The sequence below is a fragment of the Lepisosteus oculatus genome, chromosome 20 (assembly GCF_040954835.1).
Source record: "Lepisosteus oculatus isolate fLepOcu1 chromosome 20, fLepOcu1.hap2, whole genome shotgun sequence".
Classification (NCBI taxonomy): domain Eukaryota; kingdom Metazoa; phylum Chordata; class Actinopteri; order Semionotiformes; family Lepisosteidae; genus Lepisosteus; species Lepisosteus oculatus.
In genome coordinates, this window is record NC_090715.1 from 2792839 (window position 1) to 2818595 (window position 25757).

The 25757-nt window shown below is 47.4% G+C and overlaps 1 protein-coding gene across 4 annotated transcripts; it reads left to right on the forward strand.

Annotated features, from left to right (window-relative positions):
• Nucleotides 1-273: 273 nt before the first annotated feature.
• Nucleotides 274-25682, forward strand: rbl2 (retinoblastoma-like 2 (p130)). 4 transcript variants are annotated; one of them, XM_015368645.2, is made up of 22 exons: nucleotides 274-638; nucleotides 2423-2553; nucleotides 3406-3606; nucleotides 4929-4996; nucleotides 11834-11962; nucleotides 12994-13154; nucleotides 13761-13825; nucleotides 14328-14499; nucleotides 14835-15001; nucleotides 15809-15921; nucleotides 16185-16288; nucleotides 16583-16720; nucleotides 17432-17596; nucleotides 17869-17965; nucleotides 18263-18535; nucleotides 19201-19469; nucleotides 20100-20276; nucleotides 20577-20648; nucleotides 21840-21942; nucleotides 22691-22920; nucleotides 23762-23926; nucleotides 24346-25682. In XM_015368645.2, the coding sequence occupies exons 1-22, from the start codon at nucleotides 501-503 to the stop codon at nucleotides 24514-24516; spliced, it is 3309 nt and encodes a 1102-aa protein (XP_015224131.2). In that variant the 5' UTR covers nucleotides 274-500; the 3' UTR covers nucleotides 24517-25682. The 4 variants fall into 4 exon arrangements, with proteins under 4 accessions (XP_015224131.2, XP_006641540.2, XP_069037498.1 ...); XM_006641477.3 differs by having other exon boundaries at nucleotides 4932-4996; XM_069181397.1 differs by lacking the exons at nucleotides 23762-23926; nucleotides 24346-25682 and having other exon boundaries at nucleotides 22695-22877.
• The last annotated feature ends 75 nt before the right edge of the window (nucleotides 25683-25757 follow it).

Below are 25757 nucleotides of genomic sequence, written 5' to 3' on the forward strand. Positions count from 1 at the left end.
ATAAATGCAGCGCTCTCTTTCTCGAAAAGGAAACAGTGCAGAGCTCGTTTTAAAAAAAATAAACGCCTCATTTTCCGCTCCGCGGCTGCAGGAAGTTTATGTTTGGGCTCTGAGTGACTTCCGCGTTATCCATTCCAAAAGTGGGACGCAGTTTTGGGGGCGGGCTTTGGTCGCAGGCTACCGCTAATTTACCAAAGCTGTTACGCCAGAAACTCTGCGCAGCAGTGCGCTGTGGAGGGGATCTGTACGGATCCAGCGTACGGCAGTAGCAGCTGTCACTCAAAAGGCATTTAAATGGCTACACTGTACAGGGCTACATAATTGCACTGTACAAAACACCGATACAGGTTTGCCTTTTAATTTATGCATGCATTTTAGTAAAGTGTTTTTCGAAACTGCTAATGCAGCTTCTTGTCATGCCCTCGTAGCCTTGAAGTGGTTTTCCTTTGGGCTGGTGTCTGTTTAATCTCGAGTTGAGCGAAGAGTGCAATAAAACAAATATGAACGAAGAGGAAGAGGCTTCTCAGGCGACGAGACAGAGGTTTGAGGATCTCTGCAGGGCGCTGAATATGGACGAGGCGGCCGGCGATGAAGCCTGGAGGAATTACGAAAAAATCAACAAAAACTACACCTTAGAGGTAAGACAGCCGAGCCAAGTGCAATACAATCGCACCGGTTTAGAGACTGTAAAATGGTAGTGATCCAAAAAGTCCCTAAGCACAAACTCGCACTGACCAATCAATATTATTTCCTATTGCAATGTAGCCCAAGTAGCTTTTTTAAAAGAAGAAAAGGGGCAAATATCCTCGTACAATGTAATGACATTATTTTCTCTTACATTATTGTGAGTGTTAACGATGCGACGCGGAGGGGAGGGCCATCGGCTTGGCAACCTATCGTTATCGTTTCTGTGTGGCGAATTGGTATTTTCAGCCCAGGACCGACATCGTAATAGAAATGGTATACAATCTTGAACCTTTACTAAAATCAACCCGTATATGTCGTTTTCTGGGCGGCTTTAGTCGAGTAAAAGGTGTTTGCTGGGAGCGAACATTTTTAATTAATAATATATAACCTTTTTTAGATTATTGCTTTGTTATTTTCCGAGTGTGAACGGTAATAAATGAATTAAAACAATTATTGTATTCGTAGACATACGCCAACGGAACGATCTCCGATGAAAACTGATATCAATATTGTATTTGATAAAAACGTCTAGCCACATCTCAAGAATTTATTATTATTATTATTATTATTATTATTATTATTATTATTATTATTGATGATGATCATGATGATGATTTTCAGTTATTTGGTTGTATCATAATTGCTGTAACTTAACGAAATGTCTGGGTATGGCCCTTATTTCCATTTAAAAATTGAAATATTTTTCATCAAATGAAAAAGAAGCTATTTACATAATCTAAACTAGATTACAATAATATAATATATAAAAAAAAGTGTTAAAGTGTTGCTTTCCAAATATTCAAGAAGTCCAAGCTGCTGGTCCTTGAGTTCAGTGAGCAGGGCTTCAGAATTGATCTCCTTCTGATCTGAGCTCTGCATCACTCCTCCCAGCCCTGACTGGACTGGACACTGTGGTCATATTGTATAATCCAGTAGAAATATATCGCCACCAAATACGATGCCGTGTCTCAGCAAGCTGGCCACTCAAGGCACACCGAAATCCCTACAGACGCACTGGAAAATCACAAAAATCACAAGAATCACAGAAATCACAAAAACACAGAAATCACAAAATTGAGGTAATGAAAATAAGGTGACATCTATCATTATGAAACCTTATTTTCATAACCTCAATTTTGTGATTTTGGTGTTTTTGTGATTTTTGTGATTTCTGAGATTCTTGTGATTTTGGTGAGCTCGCGGAAAAGACATTTAGTTGCCAGCAACCACTGCTGCACGATGTATTGTTGTGCATTTGATAAATAAACTTTGATTTGATTTGATTTGAAAGCAGGGATACGGCAGCTACACTGAAAAAGGAGCCTCTTTTCAGATTTCACACTACAGAGCCCTGCCAGGAAGGCGCAGTGCCCTTTGCGAGAGGAAAAGAACATAAATCTTTGGCTCAGGGTGAGACGTTTTGGAGGCATTAGTGTGCGTCTTACCTCCTCCTTTGTACTGAGGTCACCCTGAGGAAAGTACAGCAAAGGGCCACAGGCACTCTACCACGCAAAGCAAGGAAGTCCATATTCCAGGTATTGAAAACCCACAGGAACCCTGCAGGTCCCCTGCAGATATTGTGTGTTATCAGCCCCCCAGAAGGGAGTTGTGCTTAAAAACAACAGGAAGCGTGGGAGATGAAACATGCGCTCTCTCTGTGCTGGACTTGCAAGCCCAAGAGCCAGAGCCAGTGTTGCAGACCTGCCACCCTCCCCCCGTCTCCTCTCCCCCGCAGGGCAGCGAGCTCCACTGGCTGGCCTGCTCTCTGTACGTGGCCTGCAGGACGGCCGTCCCCACTGTGGGCAAGGGCACGGCGGAGGGGAACTACGTCTCGCTGACCAGGATCCTGCGCTGCTCTGAGCAGAGGTAGGTACGCCAGAGGGTGGAGAGGCAAAGCCAAGAAGGGTGAAGAGCCATTCTTCCTTCTCATCCGGAGAAAACACGACCTCAGGGTGCTGATACCACTGCAGCTATCTTAATGGAAGAACCTCATGTGGGGAGTTGTGTATTTTTCATTTGTCTGGTTGACTTGCTGGGATGAAAGGGCTTACCCATTGAGTTTACACAAGGCCCTCTATGTGGCAACATCCTTCCATGCGTTTTTAGGAACCACTTTATCTTTAGAAGGTCGCGGTTGAATTGGAAAATGTCGGCCAGAAGTTTCGGAACACGCTTCACACGATGAGATGTGCACGAGGCTGAGAAGAGCTGCAGTTTAGGGTGGTGATTGGGCTCCTGGATGCTTCAAACCCCTGTGAGCCAGTACTGTTGTACCCTTGAGCGAGATACCTCATTGACACTGTAAGGGGAGGATAGATAAGGCTGGACTCAAGGTATGGTAATGCCAAATGTGTCCAGTTCTTTCATTTGCTACAGTCCGGCAGGAGACTGGAATCTTTCAGTCAGGAGAGTGAACAGAGGGACTGTCAGCAGGTTGAGCTCTTCATTTAAAAAAGCACTAAAAATAACTAAGGAGGTGCTCTCCTCTCAATATTCTTTATTTATGCTTACAGCGATCCCATGCTTGTATTCACTGGGACTGGTATTAACATTGTTCATGAAATACCAGCAGTATAGCTGGACAGTTGGGTACACACGTAAGTCAGTTTGGACAAAGGCATCAGCCAGACAAAGGAATATGACTGCAGGCTTGCAGTGACCAAGCTGACTAGAGGCTAAACGCCCGCGTCCCTAACCCCGGCTCCCCTGGCCTGGCAGCCTGATTGAGTTTTTCAGCAAGATGAAGAAGTGGGAGGACATGGCCAGCCTGCCCCCGCACTTCCGCGAGCACACCAGGAAGCTGGAGAGGAACTTCACCGTCTCCGCCGTCATCTTCAAGAAGTACGCCCCCATCTTCCAAGACATCTTCCGGGACCCCTCCCAGGACCCCCCGCGGGTGCAGAGGAGCCGCAAGCAGCGGTCAGTCCGCCGGCCGCCCCCTGCTTTTTTCAGTGCCGCGACGACAGGAAAGCCTGGCGGTCTCTGTCCCCGAGTCTTGAGCGTGAAAGCGGTGTCCAGCTGTGTCACCTTCTGGCCCAGAATGAGCTCAAGTCCAGTTTCTCGTTGGCTCTGGCACAGTGACACACCAGCCAGTTCTCTCTCTATTGCTTTCAGCTTAGTCCCGACCGGAGTCGTGCCACTCACTCCAGCTGTTAGCAGCTTGCAGTTTGCTCTGATCCTCCCTCAGCTCGAATTCTCCTTGCCGGGGACCCCAGTTTTTTGGGGACCCCAGGCAAGATCTTGGAAAGGGGACCCTCCAGATCCCAATTTACACATACACTACTATTACCAGCTCCCACCCAAACTTATTTCACTAGTTAGAACAATTAGATAAATGGATTATATAACTAAAAAACTATTTTAAATTATTATTATTATTATTATTATTATTATTATTATTATTATTATTATTGGCCTTCAAGAGCACATGAAAAACGAATTACAAACAAGAACAAAAGAAGCACACATTTTACAAAGATAACGTATTTTAACATTGAAACTAATAACATGAAATGGGACTACTAAACCTAACTTCTTGTAAACCACCTCAAGTAGTCTATATTTCTAGCTAGAAAATTGGCTTGTGTCCCGTTCGCTAGTCACATGGATCTGACTCAAACCACATGGAATACAAATGTGTTATTACATACATGAATTGAGTTGACGTACCTCTGTTTTGAAATCACTTATCCTGCTCCATCTCATATTTCAGCGTCCTTTTGGGGGACCATGTGCATTTATTATTTGCAGCGACATGATTTTAGTTTTAACTCATTACAACATAGTTTGCAACGAAAGTCAAAGGTCACGTGTAACGCTTGATTACGTTAGATGTAATGAAAGATGAATAAAATTGATCGTCACAACATTTACTAATTTTCCGAAATGAAACTAACAGCACCCAGCGTAGCAGCAGCTCAAACTGCACTGGTATCGTCATCTTACGCAGAAGACACAGAAGACGAGAGTCATTTACCGCACAATTAAATAAACTGCTACACTTGCATTCGAAAGCAATAATATTATAATTTATAACTAACAGACTTTAATAGCCCAGATTAGCACAGCAGCAATGGAAAGTGCCACTGGGGGGTTGTTTAGGTTCACATTCGAACATGCCGATTAAAAAATGTGTTGTGTTGCACACACCCCTAGTGGCTCCTAGTTCGCCCCAGACAAGAGCCGGCCCTGTGCTCACGACAGAGGATTGCTAAAGCATGGCTGACTGTTCTTATCTCCAGCAGACGCCACCCCTGCACCGTGTCGGAGGTCTTCAGCTTCTGCTGGATCTTGTTTGTTCACGCCAAGGGTGAGTAGGGCTGCAGGGGCGGAGGGACGATCTCACACAGCCCATCAAGTCCTCCGCAACATCAGAGCAAGCTGGTTATCTGTACAGTAGGTGCATTTGCACATATGGAAGAGAAGTACATTTTACTTCTTTTAAATGCTATTTTGTGGTTCAAATAGTATTTTAAGGCTTAAAAGCTATGGGCAGAGGTATCTGCTTCAACTTTAAAACGTTTGTTTACAACAATGACTAAAGTAAATATTTCTCAGAAGCACGGCAAATGTGCTTCATATTCCATGTGATAGGATTTGTTGTATTGGTTATTGTGCTGGGCATTTGATAGGAAGTGTGGGCCTTGTGCTGTTTTGTAAAGTTCGCTCGTTCTAAAGTTCACAGTTTTGCATCACCACATATCTTGTCACACAATAAGTAGAAGTCATAAACTGTCCTTTATGTATTTTAAGTTTTTGCAGACTGGATATATATTTCGCTCTCATTTATATTATTAGAAACAGTCAATTTATTAATGTTTTATATAGACTTATAAATTAATTATTGTAATGAACTACATAGTGAATAACTACAGTGCTAAATTTATGTTAATTTTATTCAGTTTTTGTTTCTCTTTATGGGAACACTACAAACAATAATCACTTAACAGCAGAGTCCAGTGAGACCAGTGCTGTTGCAAGGCTGTCTGCCTACAAAAGCACACTTAACTTCATTAGTCAAAATTCCCATGGTCCCATCCTCAGTCCTCAAATTCTACTACCTCTTGTGCTTTGCAATGTAAACATGGCATTCCACATCATAAATGTCCCCAGAATGTTATCAGAAGGATTTTAGAATGCTGGTAGAAGCTCACTTTATATCCTAGTTTCAGGGCATTTTGAGTTGGGAAGAAAGAGTGAATTTGTCAAGTTTTATAATGCCCGATTTTTCCAATACAGATGATCTGTCAATATTCTTAACAATAAATCAGATGACTTCAGTGTTTCGTGACAGTCTCGCATTAACACAGCAGTTGGCATTTAAATAAATGTTTTTAACAGTGTTAATTTAATTGACCTCTTAATATGTAAGCTGAGCTGTGCCCTTTGATCCAATCCGATGGGGAATGCTTTTCTCTGAAATAATGAGCACATTGTCTTAACTTGCTAAACCAAAGAATCAAGAGCCACTGGTGCTATATAAGTGAGTCAGAGTTTCCACACATTAAGTTCAGGGCACACCTCCTGTGAGCTGAAAGTGTTCAATGTACACAGCGGTTTTATCTGATAGAATGTTTTATATCAGTTTAAAGGCATCTACTTATTCGTTTACCAGATGTCCCGGAACAAATGTACCTGAATGTATTATTACAGACAAGATTACTGCCAAGATGGGTGCAGCTGTAGAGGGGTTCTACTTTTGTCTGACAATAATACTACTTCAACTGATTGGTAATTTATTGATGGATGTTTTATATAGATAACATATAGCTTTGTTAAGTGCCTTGGGGCAACCTTGTTGTGAAAGGCGCTATATAAAAATAAATTGAAATTGAAAATCGAATATATATTGTTGAGGGCTTGGAAGTTGCTGACAGGATGATCACACTGTAGTGCTGCTTTCTTCACTGTGCTCTGATAATTGATAACAATTACCTCGGATTGATAGTTCATTGATTGATTATTTACATAGGTAACATATCGAATACCTGTCATATAACTGATAGTTGGTTTGTAGATGTAGCATGTACTGTCAGCACGTATGTTGCTTGTGAGTCAGCTCTGAGGACATTCAGGTTGTGACAGAGGAACAGTGAGTTTTGATTGGGCTGTGTGCTGCTTTTACAGTGCAGCCTTTTGAGGAGATTTTAAAATATTTGCAAACCCTGCAAATGGACCTTATATATGTGTCTGCTAACACAGCAGCATATGACTGGTCCCACACTGGTGTGGATCTTTGGCCATCTCTGCATGGCCAGGAATTTGCTGATTCTAGGAAGGGGGGACAGCAGCTCAGCGTCAGACTGCTCAGTACGTGTCTTCCTAGGTATTGCTTGCTGTTGCGCTTGGAGCAGAAGGCTTTGACACGCCCCTTCACTGCCCCTCAGCGCAGAGGGGCTTTGTCTGTGCATGCCACATCATGCACCGGCTTGCCAACACTTGCTCCTTGTCAGCTGGAGACCTGATTCCTCTAAAGACAGAAACGGAACTTATTGCTTTCATTGGTTTCCATGCCGAAGCCCGACTCCTCTGCTCTGATCGTTCAGCTTGGGTGCTTTGTGCAGGTGCGTGCACCCTGTGAGGTCAGTGCAGGCTCTGGAGTGAGATGGAGGGGGTGCTTCCCTCCCCAGTCAGCTGAACTGACATCTTGTTGTGTGAGGGGTGTTGCAGGCTTTCAATGTAATTGATGCAGAGCAAGAAAATAACGTTGATGCAATGTGTTGAATTAGAGGTGCAATGCACTGTGAAATGCATCCTTTGTTCTTGTTGTGTTGTAGATTTTTGAGCTAATGAAAAATAAATATTTAATAACAATATTTGTATTTTCAGTACAGTTTTTGAGAGCAGCAATACAAACGTTGTGTACAACGGCAGATACTTCAGTACACTTAGATAACTTGAACTTGAACTTTATTGCCATATGTAACCGGTACTGGTACAATGGAATTCTTACTTACAGAAAGTCTCTCGATTGTAAAACAATTGTAAAAAACAAAACAAGGTGCAAACAGTGCATCAAGACAATGTACAAACAAACAATAGACAATGTGCAAGTAAACATGTAGACAGTTTGAATGTAAACAATACAGACGTGTAAACAATGACTGGAGACGTACAATAAATAAATTACAATGAGGTAGATGGTGATGGTGTAGGTGTGGTCCGAGGGGGATGGCTAAATGTGTTCGCCAGTCTCACTGCTTGTGGATAGAAGCTATTGAAGAATCTAGTGGTAAGTGTCCGTATGCTCTTATATCTCTTGCCTGAGGGCAGTGGGGTGAAGAGCTCATGCCCTGGGTGGTGACTGTCCTCTGTGATGGCCAGAATTCTACCACGGCAGCGGTCCTCATAGAGCTGTTTAATCTCGGTGAGACCGCAGCCGATGATCTTCTGGGCCATATTGACCATTCTCTGCAGACTTAGCAGGCAGCTGAATAAATGTGTCTGCGTTTTGTGTGCAGTTCAGTAGCTTGCTGTTGTTTTAGTGCTACTGTTGCCAGTGTACATGCTGTTCCATTCATTCACATTGGGTGTGGTAATCTGAATTAGAAAAGAATCCTGGATTGGGAATCTGAATTAGGGATATACGAACAGAGCAGTCGTATGAATTTGCAGTGCAAACCCACACGCTTTTGAAAAAGGTACTTTACCCAGATTGTTTCAGCATATCAAGTTCTATAAAAAGGTTCCAGAAATTGTGTACAAAGAAATTGGCTAACTGTATCCCCTGAAAGTAAAAAAAGTGTCAAATAAAATAAAACAAGCATTGATACTGTTTTTCTAAAGCACAGCTCCTGTTTTTTTATCATCAGTATGAATTGGGCACACTTTTAATTTATAAATTTTTGATGAGTAAGGATTCTTAGTGGCAGATATGTAGAATATTTTATAGGTTACATCACATAATAGTAATCTTTTTCCAAGCATCATACATTTATTACAGGGCAAAAATACAGAAAGACAATGGAATAATTCAGTGTAAGACAGAAATTCAAAGAATATCATATAAAGTACAGAATTTAGCAATGTTGATATGAGTTATAGACCTTAATAGAAATAAAAGCAAAAACGATAAAGGGCACCAAAATAACAGTAGGTTATGCTGCAAGTATGTACAGTGTGTTGAATAATTAAAACAAAGAAAGTATAAAACACAAGTGAACAAATAAAAGCAATATAAAATAAACAGCACAGATCATCTATTTTCTGTTCCCAGAAAACTGCAGACACCTGTGTTTTTGTGGGAAAAAAATATTACTCAGTTGAAAACACTTGATTAGAAATAATTATATTAGAATTAAAGCTTGTAGTTTTATTCCCATTTTTGGGAATAAAATAGAACTCATTATCTGTGCTGTTTATAATTATTGAGCCCACTGTGCATACGATTGAGGAAGCACCGCTCAATGAGAACGTTCATATTGTTGCAATGCAGCAAGTGCCGCCGTAGTCGAGAGTTCAGACTGTGGATGTGGGAAAGAGCCTTCCCTGCGTAACTCTGGGGCGCAGGATGATCGAGGTCCTGTGTGGGCCGAGGGGCGGGAGGGTCCGTGTGGCTGCAGTTTGTGAGCGGAGGGGGTGGAGAGCTACAGTAGGTATAGGCCCGAACACATTCCCGCAGGGGGCATCCTGTTTCTTTGTGCTAGCAGACTGTCTCAGGCCCCGGGCCTTATCATAGCAACCACTCGCAGATGACAAGTCAGGGCTTGTCTGCGAGAGAGCCTGGGCCCGCCAGGGCCAATGAGCACAGCTTCCTTGCATCTGCGTCAGCCCGCTCTGTGGCTGTGCATGAAGACCTGCTCTGAGCTGGCTGTGCACACTTGTTATGTGCTTTTGAGATCTCTCCCTGCTTGGTCCTTCTTATTGTTTTCTCTTTGTGGGTGCTTTGATCTCTGTGGAAGGAGAGTAAGTAAACCATTATCTTCCCTGGAATTTGCTCCCAGGGTGTGACTTTAAGTGGGATATGCACAGGATACTGTTGTGGAGATCTTAGGTTTTTAAAAAAATACTTTGTCTTAGGTTCTGTGTGACTAATCCAGAAATTGTTCTGATACACATTTGCTGTAGAAACCATTTAAATGCAAGATGTTTGCGTGTATTCCTGCTTTTAATTTGATGTACCTTTTTATTTCTGCAACATAGAGACGGCCTGCATGCAGTGCATAGGGTTAAAAATATCAAAACTATTTTTAAATCTTGTTTTCAGCAGCAGTTGTGGCAAAGCGTTCTAAAAGTTGATAGAAGCAGTTAAAAACCCCTTTTATTCCGTCATTCACTGTGAGAGAACACTGTGTTTTCTGCAAGAGGCGCTGGTGAAGAGAACGTTCTGCCGCTCAGAGGCTGTGTGCTGGGAAAGGCACAGGAAGTGAGAGGAGCGTGAGAGATGTGCCCGAGTGACTCGTGTGTGATCCCAGCCGAGGTGGGGCACCGAGGTGACGTCTTTGGCCAAGTGCCATGAGGTCCTGGGGCTGCCTGGACTCGGCTCCCGACTCAGCACATTAACACTGTTTTCAGTGTCAGTGTGTTGCAGTAAATAAGGAAGAGCTTTGCTAATGAAACAGCTGAGGAGGGAAGTTTACCCTTTGGTTGACAAGGGAATTTGAGAGTCACTGGTAATTATAACCTTTATTTTATAATGGGCCTTTCATTGTCTCTTGAGGCTCTGCCGAATAAAACAGACAATGAAAAGAGACAGGTGTACAGTATTTAACACAGTGAATTAACCTGGGTGTAAAAGAACATTAAGGTAGGATTTGAAAGTGATGATTGACTTGCAAGATTTTAATACAGGGGCTTTAATACAGGTGGCTTTGTGGCTAAGGATCTGCGCCTGTGGCTGGAAGGTTGCTGGTTTGTATCCTGCAGCTGGCAGAGGAATCCTACTCCGTAGGGTCCCTGAGCAAGGCCCTTGACCCCAGCTGCTCCAGGGGTGCCGTATACAGTAAATGGCTGACCCTAGGCTCTGACCCCAAGCATCTCTCTCCCCATCTGTGTGTCTGTGTGTCTCATGAAGAGCAAGCTAGTTTATGCAAAAAGTGAAATTCCTAATACAATTGTATATGGCCAATAAAGTGATATTATCTTATCTTATTTTAGTGGTGCAGAACAGAAAGCACAGTCTTTATGTGTTTAAAACCTGGTATTTGGAACTGAAAGGGTCTTGAGAGTTGCAGGGGGTTAACAGTTCACTGATGTCATCCAGAACCAAACCATTCAAGCCCATAAAATTGGACGTGTGCTTTGCATTATTACATGTTGTTGTTGTCTGCTTCCCTTATTCAGCATTAACAACAATGTCAGGCGTATATATATATATGTGTTTGTGCTGTAACCCACTGAACAAAACACAAATGTGTAGGGTGAGTTTCAAATCCTGTATTCAGGCTGGAAACGATGCTATAAGGCAATGTCAGAATAGTTTCACTTCAATATAATTTCAGGAGCATTCATTTGGATTTTATAATTCAAAAACCCTGTCTTAGGTCGGTGTTGTTGTGGAGGTCAGGGGGCTGCAGGTTCAAATCCTGAATTCTCAGGGGGCCAGCAGTGTTATTGCACCAGATGTGTGAGGTAGAAATGCTGAGGCTCTTTCTGCATCACTGCTCTAACACACAGTTTCTCTCTCACAACTACAAGCTTATAATCTGTTTTACAGGTTAACCATGGAGAGAAGCCAGTTGCTCTTTAAAAAAGCTGTCGAGAGGGAGATGCAGAGTTTTGGGGGGTTGATCCGTATTCATGGCTTATTATTATAAACTCTGCATGTGCTCTTTTATAACACCATAGTGTGCACTGTCTTGAAGCTGAAGAAGACAAGATCTAAACATTTTTTTCAAATGTGAAATGTTAGGATTGTTCTTGTATGTTCTGGTCTTGGTTACATTTTCCTGTTTGTGTGTGTTTCTACTAGTTCACCTGCTTTCAGGGGAACCTCTTGAATGTTTTGATCTCTATCAAAGAACTGCGCAGAACAACTGTAAATCCTGGCAGTGTCCCTATTCCATAACGAATACATGGGGTGGGCATTAAAACAGCTTAATGACCCGAGCTTGCAGTGAAGGAGATGGTTGGTTTTAGGTTAATATACAGTATGTGAGCCGCGAAAGACAAAGGCAGAGCAGTTTGTCATTTCAGCTCTTTTTCACAGGGAACTTCCCCATGATCAGTGATGACCTGGTGAACTCTTATCACCTGCTGCTGTGTGCGCTGGACCTGGTGTACTGCAACGCCCTTCTGTGCCCTGGACGCAAGGACCTGCTCAACCCTGGATTTAAAGGTACCGGCGTGGCGGGAGAGTGGACTTGTCGAGACACCGATTCTTTTGAACCTTTGAAGAAGATGTAGGCAGATTGTAGGTTTTCCAGTCTATCTTTGATCTTTCTGTGTGGCTGCTGTACAGTCAGGCAAACTCCCTAACACTATGGGATTCCTTATTAGAAAAAAAAAACATAATTTCTCTTTCTGGAACAAAGTCCCTTTGTACAAAGTTGTCACTTTCCTCCATCTGAGTCCTACATTTCTCTCCTCTTTTCCATGGCACGGAGTCCTGTCTTTTCTGTACAGAGGTTTAGGTTGCAGACCACAGGAGGCCATTAACCCATCTTGAGGGCAGATGGAGCGCTGGGCAGAGCCAGTGAATTTCTCAGCCTCTGTGATAAATATATCTGCGCAAAGCAGCTGAGGGACAAAGCTGTGGGCCTGGCTGTCGGCGGGGGAGAGGAATGACAGTAACCTGGCTTAATAAAGAAGACATGTGCTAATACTTAGTGGGTGGGGGGGAAACTGAAAAAGTTTCCATTGAGTCAGCAAAGTAAACCTGATCCTGATTTCCAAGTGGTTCCCTGCAGAGAAAGAAAGATAAACCGTACTCAAGTTTTACCATATGATAAACACACAGTATCTCAGAAGCTCTCCTTTTAGGCCTCCTCATCCTTCTTTTTTCCATAAAGGATTTGCGGATGAGATTGACTTGTCTGCTGTTATCCCCATTGTGATCTGAACTTTCAGTTAAGAACTTCCATTTATTGAAAACAACAGCAACAACAACAACAACAAAAAAACAGAGATTGCTAAGATGAAAAACTGCACTGTTTTTAAATTAGATCTGCGTCACTTTGCGATATAGCTTTGATCATCTGGAGAGCTTGCTGTGGAATGGAGGATTTCTTTTTCAGTTCAGAGCTGCAGTACTGTGAGAGCGCCTCATGTCTGTGGTTTCGGTGAATTAGACTGTATCTGGCGGCAGCTGCCCCCCCCGTGTGGACCAGGGCTTGCTGACTGACCTGTGCGATTGTGTGCGTCGGCCAGGTCTGCCCGAAGAGTTCGGCAGCAAGGACTACAAGCCCGGCCCAGGCCCGCTGGGCTTCATCGAGAAGCTGTGTGAGCTGCATGACGGCCTGGTGCTGGAGGCCAAGGGGGTGAAGGAGCACTTCTGGAAGCCTTTCATCAAGAAACTCTTTGACAAGAAGGTAGGAGGCTGTCTTCCAGTAGGCTACCATACTGGCCCCAGTGTAAGGGGTGGTGCTGTGGCTCTGTGGCTCAGGATCTGCGCCTGTGGCTGGGAGGTTGCCAGTTCGTATCCCGCGGCCGGCAGAGGAATCCTACTCCGTTGGGCCCTTGAGCAAGGCCTTTAACCCCAACTGCTCCAGCGGTGCTGCATAAATGGCCGACCCTACTTTGACCCCCAGCTTCTCTCCCTGTCTGTGTGTCTCATGGAGAGCAAGCTGGGGTCTGTGAAAAGACAATTTCCTAATGCAAGAAATTGTATAGGGCCAATAAAGTGAAGTGAAGAATTTGCTACATTATCCAGTCACGGACATACTGGCACAAGGCCTAACTGATGGCGTGATGGTTAATTTATAATCTATACAAGCAGGACTGCTTGGCTTGGGCCTGCTTCAGGTGTACCATGTGTTTTATGAGGTGATAGAGTGTGGAGTTTGGCTTGCATGCTCACCACTAACCAGCTGCGAGACCTTCACTGCTCACAGTTTAATCCGCCCTGACCAGAGTTACTTACTTCGTATTCCTGTCACAGACCAGTGTTTTTTTTAACCCCTCTTTTTCTTTAACAGATTTTAAAGGGAAAGGAAGAAAACCTAACCGGTTTTTTGGATCCAGTGAATTTTGGAGACAGCTTGTAAGTTTCGGTCTCTCCCGATCTGCCCCTGTCCACTCTCAGGATCAAAACATTTACCTGGATTTGAACAGTGCCAGGGTTCAGCGCATGCTTGTAAAACTAGCGTGTTAGATGTGATACAAACACTTGTGTGATTTTAGATGATATTATATAAAAATAGTTTGTTTCCGAGTGGGTTGGTTTAAAATATAACTTTGTGAACTGAAAACAGAAATGAAAGAATGAGGCGACAGGGTGGGTTTCAGCATGTAGAACTCTTTTAGCTCCTGACAACAATAAATTATTTTGTTTTCTCTGCTGCTATCACTTCCTGAATCCCGGGATCACGCTGTATGTTGTGCTGGCAGTGTTCTGAACACTAGTGGTCAGTCTCCTTTAGGTAAAACAAGTGGATGTGTGGTTAGAAAATATCAGTGAGCACTGCCAGGGAGCAGAGACCTCTCAGTGCCGCAGTGAGACCCCGTAGTCACCTGCAGCCTCTCTCTCCTCCTGCGTGCTGCAGCGCAGCTCTGAACAGAGTGTATGAGGAGCACGTGTTGGCGACAGGGAGCCTGGACGAGAGGATATTCCTGGCAGAGGACGCCAGCGAGGAAATTGGCACACCTGGGCAGCACCACTGCGTGGGGGCAGCAGAAGCCATGGATCACAGCACTGAGGCTCACAGCCAGAGCAGAGTAAGAGACGCTTCCACACGGGATCTGGGTAGTCTAGGAATGAAGCGGTCACTACAGACTTCTCCACGCGACCCACTTAGCACATAGACCTTCTGCAGAGATAAATGTAGAATGCATGATCTGATTTTTAGCATTGCCTACTTTCTGCTTAATGTCTAGACATGCAGAATTAATGCATTCGGATGTTTGTGTGGACTGGAGTACACAATCTTTTACTCCGATTTCTGTAAATACATGTACATGTGTGTGATATCGGGGACAGCCCAGCAGTGCTGAAATCTCGGGGGACTCTAGCATCACACTGGAGCCGTGACCTGTAACCCTTGCCTTGCCAGGCCCACGCCATGCGTCTCTCCACGCCGCTCACCGGCCGCCGGTACGTCCGGGAGAGCAGCCAGCAGGGCACGCCTGTCTCCATGGCGACGCAGAGCGTGAGCCGACTCCACGGCCTGCTCAGCGGGCTGAAACACGGACCCAGCGCCAAGCTGGCGCAGGCGCTCAGGTCAGCACGGCCTCTGCGTCCGCGCACAATCCGCCCTTCGAGGGCGAGCTAAATTTGACCTGTGACCTCCCTGGTGTCTGTCTGCAGAGCAGGGATACCTGCAGTGAAGTGCTCAGTCCAGTCTGGTCCCCAGTGGCAGTGCAACAACAATAATAATTGCTTACACTTATATAGCGCTTTTCTGGACACTCCACTCAGAGCGTTTTACAGGTACTGGGGTCTCTTCTCCACCACCACCACCAGTGTGCAGCCCCAGTGCACCAGTACTCTCCCCACACACCAGCTCTCAGTGGGGAGGAGAGCAGAGTGACGTGGCCAGTTCATAGATGGGCATTATTAGGAGGCCGTGACTGGTAAACTTAGCCAGGATGTCTGGGTTACACCCCTACTCTTTTCGAGAAATGCCCTGGGATTTTTATTGACCACAGAGAGCCGGGACCTCGGTTTTACGTCTCATCCAACAAGCAGAACAAGCTACCCCAGCCTGCTGAAGTTGATACTTTGGGTTTTTTTTTAAATCGATGAATGAGATCCTGGGATCAATTAACTCCTAATTACCACGCTGACTGGGTGAGCTGAATAGCCCCTCTTGTTGGCACCAGCTCTCGTGTTTGTATGCCTGCACTGGCCTGGGTTGGGGGGAGATGCATTTGAAACGGCGACGGAGGAGGAGGTTCAGATTTCTTGCGCTGTCTTTTTTGTCGTCTTCTCGCTGCGAGTGTGCCCAGCCCAGGATACAGTCGGACTGGGCGGCTGCGCTGCACTGCTGCTCACTGACGCCCGCCACCCCGTGTGACTTGTCTGTAGGTCGTGCGCCAGAGACCCTACCCTGGTAATAACCAGCAGAGTCAAAGAGATGTTTGAAACATTCTGCCTTCGCTACAGCGGGAAAGGAGAAGTGAATGCCAGCCTGTTCAAGGGTCAGTATCCCAGATAGCTCACTACTTCAAGCCTGTTTCATGGTGATGTTTGCTAGTATGTGGGATTTGCACTGGGAAGCATCTTGCAGCATCACAGATTGTCAGTAAGAACCTGCAGGTTGTAGTGTTACAGCTTCCTTACCAGGTACGTGTGCTTTAATATTTGATATTTAAAAGTCAGGTTTTCATATTTGATGGGGCAAATTGTATAATAAACACAAAGCACCAGCTCTCTGAGAATTCCTGGTCTTCTCATTCCTCAGACCTCACTGTGAAGTATTTCCGCCTGGCTGAAGCGCTGTACTACAAAACGCTGGAGACGGTGATTGATCAGGAGAGGAAGAGGCTGGGGGACACCGACCTCTCTGTAAGCCCTCCTTTCCCTCTTGGCGGACGCTGCACGTGACAGTATGAGCATGTGTATCGACCCAGACACAGACATACGTGTCGGCTTCCTATATCTCCAATGAGCTCATTCAATAGTGGTCACTTGTTAGGATGAGCGAGTGTTTAATAACAAGAGGGCTTGCACTGAGTGACTTATGGATCAGGCTCATTACAAAATACCAGGTGCCAGTACTTCGGCCCCCATCTGTACAGAAAACAAATGCTTTCTGTTTTTTTTTGTTTTTTGTTCGTTTTACGTTGCTGCCTCTGAAAGGGCATCCTGGAGCAGGACATATTCCACCGCTCGCTGCTCGCCTGCTGCCTGGAGGTGGTCATCTTCTCCTACCGGCCCCCGGGAGAGTTCCCCCGCGTCCTAGAGATCTTCCACCTCCCGCCGTACCAGTTCTATAAGGTAAGCCGCCCAGCGGGGCAGCGAGGACAGGTGCACAGCTCTGGGCAGAACCCAGCAGGCCTCCTAGGTCTCCTTAAATCGGCAGCGGAGGACTGGTGTCCAGTCAAGGCAGTGAATAGATTATTAAGAGCAGAGGTGGAATGAAAGCCCTCCTGGACGACGCACTCAGTAGAAAAACACAACCACTGCCCAGAGATACAGTATGGTCGCATTCTAATGTTGCGTACTGTTAGTGTAGGGACATTCGCAGCGATTCAACAGTTCGTTTTTTAATTGCCAGGGCACATCCTGGTGAGATGTCACTAAACTGCAACGGGCAGCAAGGACGGATTTTGGTGTTCGTGGGCACTTTCACTCCGAAAGGTGCAAAAAGAGGGGTCGACGCCAATTGAATGACATGATGCACTTTAAACTATTCTAATGCTAAACCACGTGATCGATAGAGTGAGTCGAGCGACCATCACTTCGATACGTCTAGTTTCTAGAAGAGCCGCTAGACAGCGGATGATTATTGATTTGGAGCACCGAGAGTCGATCGCAAGCATGTTGTTTCAGCAGGTTCCCTGCAGCTACACAAGGTGTTATCACTAGCCATTCCAGTGCGTATTACCGAAACCCGTCCTGTGTCGTTCGGTGAGTTACCAGGCTGTGCCGTTGGGTGGGATCCAGGGGTCCACCAGCACTGGGAATGACTGGGCTTGCCCCCCGCAGGTGATCGAGGTGCTGGTGAGGGCGGAGGAAGGGCTGTTCCGCGAGGCGGTGAAGCACCTGAACCGGGTGGAGGAGCAGGTCCTGGAGAAGCTGGCCTGGAAGGGGGAGTCGCCATTGTGGGAGAGCATCCGGGAAGCAAAGAACAGGGCTCCGGCCTGCCAGGAGGTCAGCTCTGGCCCTGCACGCTGCACATGAGACACACCAACACCGCGCACAGGAGTCCCTCACACAAGGGCTTGTGGGAGTATAGAACAAGCCACCAAGCCAGGTGGTTGTATCTCAGACCCTGGCTCACATGGCCGCAATGGGCCCGAAAGTGTGTTCACTGCACACACAGCGTGTAACAATCACCCTACGCCGTGAAACGTGACGGGACACATACTCAGGGCACAGCAAACAGCTCCGAGCACAGACCTCCCTGCACCCATGTGTTTCAGGTGATGCAGCCTCAGCACCTTGAGAGCACGGAGAGCCCCAGTGCCTCCAACACCCCTGTGACACCCAGCAGGCTCAGCGAGATCCGTGCGGGGAAAGGTGAGCACCCTCTCCTGCAGACGGGACCTCTGGGCCAAAGTGTTAATTAATCAAATGAGTCAATTAAGTGAAGCAGAAGAAGAATTGGAAGAACAACCGTTATGAAAAGAAGGGGTGTTTCACCTACAAATACCAGCCTGTTCTGGCTGTCGCCAGTTTTCTGCAGTTATTCTGTGAGTTCTGAGGATGTGTTCATTTTTCCATACGGAAGACCTTATAAATGAGCTACCAGGCTCGGTATTAGGATGTCGTTGCCATGGCTGCCTACTGCCCCCTCTCTCTCTGTGTGTCCCCCAGGGGCGCCAGTGTCTCCCGCCACCCTGCACGACCGCTACCGCTCGCCCCCGACGGGCACCGCGCGGAGGAGGCTGTTCCTGGACAGCGACTCCACCCCCGAGGCCGGCAGTCCAGCCAGAGCCCCCCAGGCCCCTCTCGTGAGCAGCGTGCCCGTGCAGAGCATCGCCGCCGAGGCCATCTCCATCACCCCCGTGCCTGGGCAGACCGTGGTCACCATGGCGACCGCCACGGTCACCGCCAACAACGGCCAGACAGTCACCATACCGGTGCAAGGTAACGGGCCTGCCGCCAGAACCGCATGTACCGGGATGGACTCTGATAACGACACTCATCATAATAACAATAATAATAATAATAATAATAATTGCTTACACTTATATAGTGCTTTTCTGGACACTCCACTCAAAGCGCTTTACAGGTAATGGGGATCCCCTCCACCCCCACCACTGTGCAGCCCCACCTGGATGATGCAATGGCAGCAATAGTGCGCCAGAACCCTCCCCACACCAGCTCTCAGTGGGGAGGAGAGCAGAGTGATGAAGCCAGTTTAGAGATGGGGATTATTAAGAGGCCATGATTGGTAAAGTCCTGTGAGCAAATTTGGTTACACCCCTACTCTTTTCGAGAAGCACCCAGGGATTTTTAATGACCACAGAGAGTCAGGACCTCGGTTTTATGTCTCATCCGAAGGACGGCACCTTTTTACAATATAGGGTCCCCGTCACTATACTGGGGCATTAGGACCTACACAGACCGCAGGGTGAGCGCCCCCTACTGGCCCCACTAACACCTCTTCCAGCAGCAACCTTAGTTCTTCCCAGGAGGTCTCCCATCCAAGGTACTGACCAGGCTCACAGCTGGTGGGCTTCAGTGGGCTGCCAGTTGTGAGTGGGATGCTGGCCATACCACCCTGAATAATTATGGTTCACCGTTTCCAGGTATCGCCAACGAGAATGGCGGCATCACCTTCATCCCTGTCCAGGTGAGCATGCCCAGCCAAGCGGCGGGCGTTGGGGGCTCCCTCCAGCCGCTGACGGCCCAGACTCTCTCTGGAACTCTAACCACGCAGCAGCTCAGCGGTGTGGCCTCGCAGGTCTCCACGCAGAACACGCCGCCCGTGGGGCAGCAGGCCAAGGCACCTGCAGCTCACAGCCCAGCTGAAAACAAGCCCAGGAAGACCGGCTCCCTGTCCCTGTTCTTCCGGAAGGTAAGCGCCTTACAGGTAATGGAGATCCCCTCCACCACCAGTGTGCAGCCCCACCTGGATGATGCGACGGCAGCCATAGTGCTCCAGTTCACTCATCACACACCAGCTCTCAGTGGGCAGGAGAGCAGAGTGACAAGGCCAGTTCAGAGATGGGGATTATTAGGAGGCCATGATTGGTAAAGGCCAGGGGGAAATTTGGCCCGGATGCCAGGGTAGCACCCCTACTCTTTTCGAGAAAAACTCTGGGATTTTGAATGACCACAGAGAGTCAGGACCTTGGTTTTACGTCTCATCCGTAGGATGGCGCCTTTTTACGGTATAGTGTCCCTGTCACTATACTGGGGAAATAGGACCCACATGGACCGCAGGGTGAGCGCCCCCTACTGGTGCCACTCACACCTCTTCCAGCAGCACCCTTAGTTGTTGCAGGAGGTCTCACATCCAGATACTGGCCAGACTCACACCTGCTGGGCTTCAGTGGGTTGTCAGTTGTGGGTTACAGGGTGATATGACTTCTGTGCATTTCGACACTCTTGGCTGGTGTTTCTGGTCGCACCGCGGCTGTATCTTCTCGCGGCTTTGCGACGGAGCTCAGCTTGACCATCTGTTCTGACTCTCGCTGCCTGGCAGGTGTACCACCTGGCCAGTGTACGTCTGCGGGACCTGTGTGCCAAGCTGGACATCTCCGCCGAGCTGCGGAGGAGGATCTGGACATGCTTTGAGTATTCGCTGGTCCACTGCACTGACCTCATGGTGGACAGGCACCTGGACCAGCTCCTCATGTGCGCCATCTACGTCATGGCCAAGGTGAGCAACCAGCAGCTTTTCCTTCTCTCTGCCACACTTTCTGATCCAGCACTTGGTGGACCACTAAGTCGAAGAAAGTAGCTGCCTGGAAAACAAAGGCACCATCAAGTAGTGGTGAGATTGACATGCAGGCCACATATTTCATTTAGTCTGGGAATAGGATCCAACGTGCAATGTTTTTCTATTCTGGGCATCTGATGTTGAATACGCATTCATATTGTTTCTTTTTATTTACCTTATGGTTTTGTTTTTCCCTGACATTAAAATCTCGCCCCGAAATGTCTTCTTGCTTTCTTGCAGGTGACCAAAGAAGACAAGTCATTTCAGAATATAATGAAGTGCTACAGGACACAGCCCCAGGCCAACAGCAGTGTGAGTTGGATCGTGTGGTCTCTCCACGTTTATATTAATAACACCCAGAGCTGGAGGGCAGAGAGACAGCAGGACAGGGGCTGTGCCCTGAGGGTATAGCTCTGTATTTTTCCACTGGCCTCGCGGCCAAGACACACTGCTGCACTGCTCTTTCTGCAGCTCGGTCGTGTCTCCCTTACTCCTGCTGGGCTTGGAGCAAGCCACTGAACTGCACTAGGTGCTGAAAGTCGCATGTGCTCAAATATATTCGAGAAACGCATGTAAATTCCACGGAGTTACCGAGAAACCATGTCAGACTATTTTCCCATTCAGAAATTAACTGAAGTTCTTGAAATGTGTGATGTTGTCCCTAGTGTAATGGAGTTAAAAGCAAAAGTTCAGGAGGAGGTCAGACCTTAGTCTCGCCCACTTCCACCTGCCTTCTTAAAAATATCCCGCTCCCCGCCTGCGCATTTAGATTTTCGCTTGTTTCTTTCAGTGGAGGAGTCGAAAAGGTCTACAGAGCTCTCTGTGTCTCAACAGGCAGAGTAGCAGTAGTCCTTTTTTAAGGTGTCCTGTTTGCTACCCTGTTATGCGAAACATTATTTATTCCTCCATGACATTTGATCTCCAATACCCATGACTAATACTTGTATTTTTTCTGGAAACACCTTAACTCATGCGAGCTAAACTCAACTACCCAACATTGTTGTTAACTAGATACCGAGTTTCATTTGAAATAAAACGTCCGTAGAGTTATGCAGTATTATGTGGTAACCTCCTTTTCTGCAGTTAACACTTTTGTTCCATTTGAAATCTAGTTATTTCAAGTAGGCAACACTTTTTTCCTCTCAAGGTCTTTTTTCTGCGACACACAACACAGAGATACTACCTATTTTGAGTCATTTGTGAGTCCCAGCCAACGAACGGTTCACTTGAATTGTCCTCACAGGCACAATCATATGAAGGGAGGCCCTTTGTACACTGTGGGCATGCTTTCACTCATGTGTCCTTATGTGCCATAAACAGATTCCCTCTTCTCTGTCCACCACTCTAAACAAGAATATTCCTTTCTCGTTCCCAAGTGCTCTTGCTGAACAACACCTCGGGTCCTGTCCCCCTGCAGGAACGGGACTGTGGCTGGTCTGGCTGTGGTTCCCCGCTGTCTCCAGCAGGGGGCCTCAGTCTCATGGCGCGGTCTCCCTCCTGCAGGTGTACCGCAGCGTGCTGATCTCCAGGCGGAGGCGGCGGAGCTCCAGCAGCAGTGACAGCAGCGCGAGACACAGCTCCCCCAGCGAGGCTGGCCGAGAGCATGGTAAGACCAACCGGCTCTCCTCGCAGGGCTAGGGGGACCCGGGGTGCAGGGCCGCAGTACAGCATACTTGGCTAGGGGGACCCGCAGAATTGGGGTACAGGGCCGCAGTACAGCATACTTGGCTAGGGAGACCCAGAGAATCGGGGTGCAGGGCCGCAGTACAGCATACTTGGCTAGGGGGACCCGCAGAATTGGGGTACAGGGCCGCAGTACAGCATACTTGGCTAGGGGGACCCGCAGAATTGGGGTACAGGGCCGCAGTACAGCATACTTGGCTAGGGGGACCCAGAGAATCGGGGTGCAGGGCCGCAGTACAGCATACTTGGCTAGGGGGACCCGCAGAATTGGGGTACAGGGCCGCAGTACAGCATACTTGGCTAGGGGGACCCAGAGAATCGGGGTGCAGTGCCGCAGTACAGCATACTTGGCTAGGGTGACCCAGAGAATTGGGGTGCAGGGCTGCAGTACAGCATACTTCATGAGGAACTAGATTGATTTCCAGTTTTCAGATTATATGGAGGCGGTTAAATGTGTTCAGCTGAGTAATTTAGTGAGGCTGGGAAAGAGCAGTTTTCAGGTTCCAGAGAGGCAACGGTAATAGAGCTACTAGGGGCCATTGAGGTTGCCTGCCTTCCATGTTCCAACCAGTGTGTTAATAATCCCAGTACCTGCCGAGAGCAGAAGCCCTGCCCTGCAGCGGGCCTCGCGGCGTGGTGCTGATTCCCGCCTGTCTCCTGCCGCCCTCCAGCCAGCAGGGACTCCAGCCCCGTGCCCATGCGCTCCAGCAGCACCCTGCCCGTGCCGCAGGCCAGCAGCGCCCCCCCCACGCCCACCCACTTGAGCAGCGCCCCCCCCGGGCAGGAGGAGGAGGAGGAGGAGGAGCGGGGTGACCTCATCCTCTTCTACAACAACGTCTACGTCAAGCACATCCGCGACTTCGCTCTGCGCTACTCGCCCGTCTCTCTGGCCGCACCAGGGGTAAGAGGGGCACTGGGCTGGGGGCAGGGCAGGCATTCTAGGCCCATGGGTTGGCACGATTCACTCAAGCAGACCAGTTTATCCCAGGCCTGAAGCAGGTAATCATTTAGTTCACTTTATTGGCCATATACAATTTCTTGCATTAGGAATTTGTCTTTTCGCAAACCCCAGCTTGCTCTCCATGAGACACACACCCAGGGAGAAGCTGGGGGTCAGAGTGTAGGGTCAGCCATTGTACAGCGCCCCAGGAACAGTTGAGGTTAAGGGCCTTGCTCAGGGGCCCAACAAAGTAGGAGTCCTTTGCTGGCCGTGGGATTTGAACCGGCAACCTTCCTGATCCTTAGCCACAGTGCCACCACTCCGGTGTACTTAATACTTAAACTACAACAGCCCCAAGCCTCCTGGGCTGAGAGTCTGTGCCTAAGCAGTGTCAATCAAGTGCTAATGCTGGTATACTTTCCCTGAGAATATAAAAGGGAATGAATAACGTTTCTTCTTCAAAGTAATGTAGGAAAAAGATAAGCTCCTACTTTGTGATCAGGTGCTGCCATCTTGTGTACGCTGCATGATTAACCTCTCCTGCCGAGCGCTTGGTGAAGTCCTGTGCAACATGGGGCAGCGCGAGCCTTTTATTGTGGTTCACGCCGGAGAAAAAAATGATGTTTTGGTTAAGCGCAAAGGCTTCTGGGATGCTTTTGTCATGGAGGGCGTTGTATAAGATGAAATTGCACTGCACAGGGAGGGGCCCAGGGGCAGCAGGTGCTGGGGTACGGGCATGCGAGGGGTGAACGGCGTGCCCAGAGTTCAGCTGATCCGCCGCTGTGCTGTCTCCCCATTACAGACCGAGGCTCCGCCACTGTCGCCGTACCCCGCCGTGAGAACGGTGTCCCCCCGCAGGGTCCTGCTCTCCCAGAACCACTCCATCTACCTCTCCCCCCACAAGAACACCAGTCCTCTGTCGACCCGGGACAAGATCTTCTACTACATCAGCAGCAGCCCCTCCAAGGTCTGTGACTCGGCCTGCAAACTCTGTTGTTCACGTCTGCAGGGGCTGTGACCACAAATTTGGAACAACACCTTGTTTATAATAACTAACCAACTTCAAGTTCTTCCAAGCAATGCTGAATTATTGCAGCTCTAGGGCTGAACATGCATTATGATTGTTTTCAAACCCCATGTAGAAATGCCATCCACTGTCCTTTATTTGTAATTTATCGAATATTTCATGAAATGGCAAAAGCAAGCAACCAAATTGCACGACCTTGCTTCTTTTAAAACCGCTGGAGTTGCTAAAATCGAGATCAGCTGCCACAAAGCAGCCAGGTTCATGACGTGACCGGCGTGGCCAGCCGAAACTCGAGTTGCCGTGTCGGAGGTCGCCGTCCTTTCAGCCTGTAAACTTCCTCCCCCCTCTCTTGTGAGCAGAAGCTGCGCGAGATCAACAGCATGATCAAGACCGGCGAGACGCCCACCAAGAAGCGCGGCCTGCTGCTGGAGGAGGGCGGCCAGTCGCCGGCCAAGCGGCTGTGCCAGGACAACCAGACGGCCCTGCTGCGCCGACTGCAGGACGTGGCCAACGACCGGGGATCGCACTGAGGGCCCGGCTCCCCGGAATCGGGGTACCCCCGGCCCTGACCGGTGCCGACCTCCCTCAGGCTGGAGGTCTGGGAGCTCCCCAGCACTGTGCAAGCCTGTTGCCCTGCACTCCTCTGCAGCGTGGGAGTCCTTGCGGTCTGAAAGTGAGGTCAGGAAAAGGTCACGGTGCTCATACCAGCAAGGCGCAGGGTCTGGGTGCAGGGGGAAGAGACCAGAAAACCCTGCAGCCCTGAGAGACCAGACTCTAAAGGGATGCTGCGCTGGTGTGCGTCAGGTGCTGTGGTGTAACTAGAACGCTTTTTAGCAGCAGGATTGTTACATCTGTGCTTCACAACATGCAGTAGACTTTGAACTCTTCCTGCGTTTTAATGAACTGAAATGCCTTTATCATGACTGTCGTGTGGGATGAGACAACCTCTCCCCTCTTTCATTCTCGCAGGCTCACCCATTAACTGTGTGTCAACCTTTCTACCTGGTTTTAAAAAAAAAAAATTATCAGCCTTTTATCAGTAATAGGATAAAGTGACTTCCAGATGTTCAGAAAGAATCATTAGTATCATGGTTTCGAACATTTTAAAAGCAATACTTTTAAAGTGATATTTTCTTAAATTGAAAAAAAAAAGCCATGATAAATTTTATAATTTGTTTGTATGTTTAATACATTTTGTGACGAAAGCAGGGTGAAATGCAGGAATAAAGAAGCACAGTATTACTTACCGGCAATCTTAACTTACTAGCACAGCAAAGCACTTTTGTATGTTGCTTTTTAGGATAATTTTCTTAACTTTTCAAAAATCTGGGTTTTTTTTTTTTTAAGAGCGAGTGGCATTGACTGAAGTATTTCCAATTTCAAGAAATTTTATTGCACAGTTCTAGTCCACTCATTGCTATTTGTAACTTCTACATTTTTTTTTGCGGGAGAAAAACAGAATCCCTCTCTATTAGACAGAATGATGTATATACCTGTATATAAAATTTATTTATATTAATCAACTGTGATTGTCGAGTGCCTTGTATGTTCTGAACAATGTACTGTAGTGTGCTTTCTTCTAGTGCACGCCCCTTTGTGGTTTGGCTTTTGGATGTATGCGCATATTCTGCAATTCGAATTTTACAATTCTGCACAAGCAAAACCCCTGTATAAATAAAATATTTTTGGGGAAAAAGGTAGTGTGCTACTTGCATTATCCAAAGAAACACAAAAATCCGTGAAGTGTTTAGAAAGGCCTTAAAAACGTTAC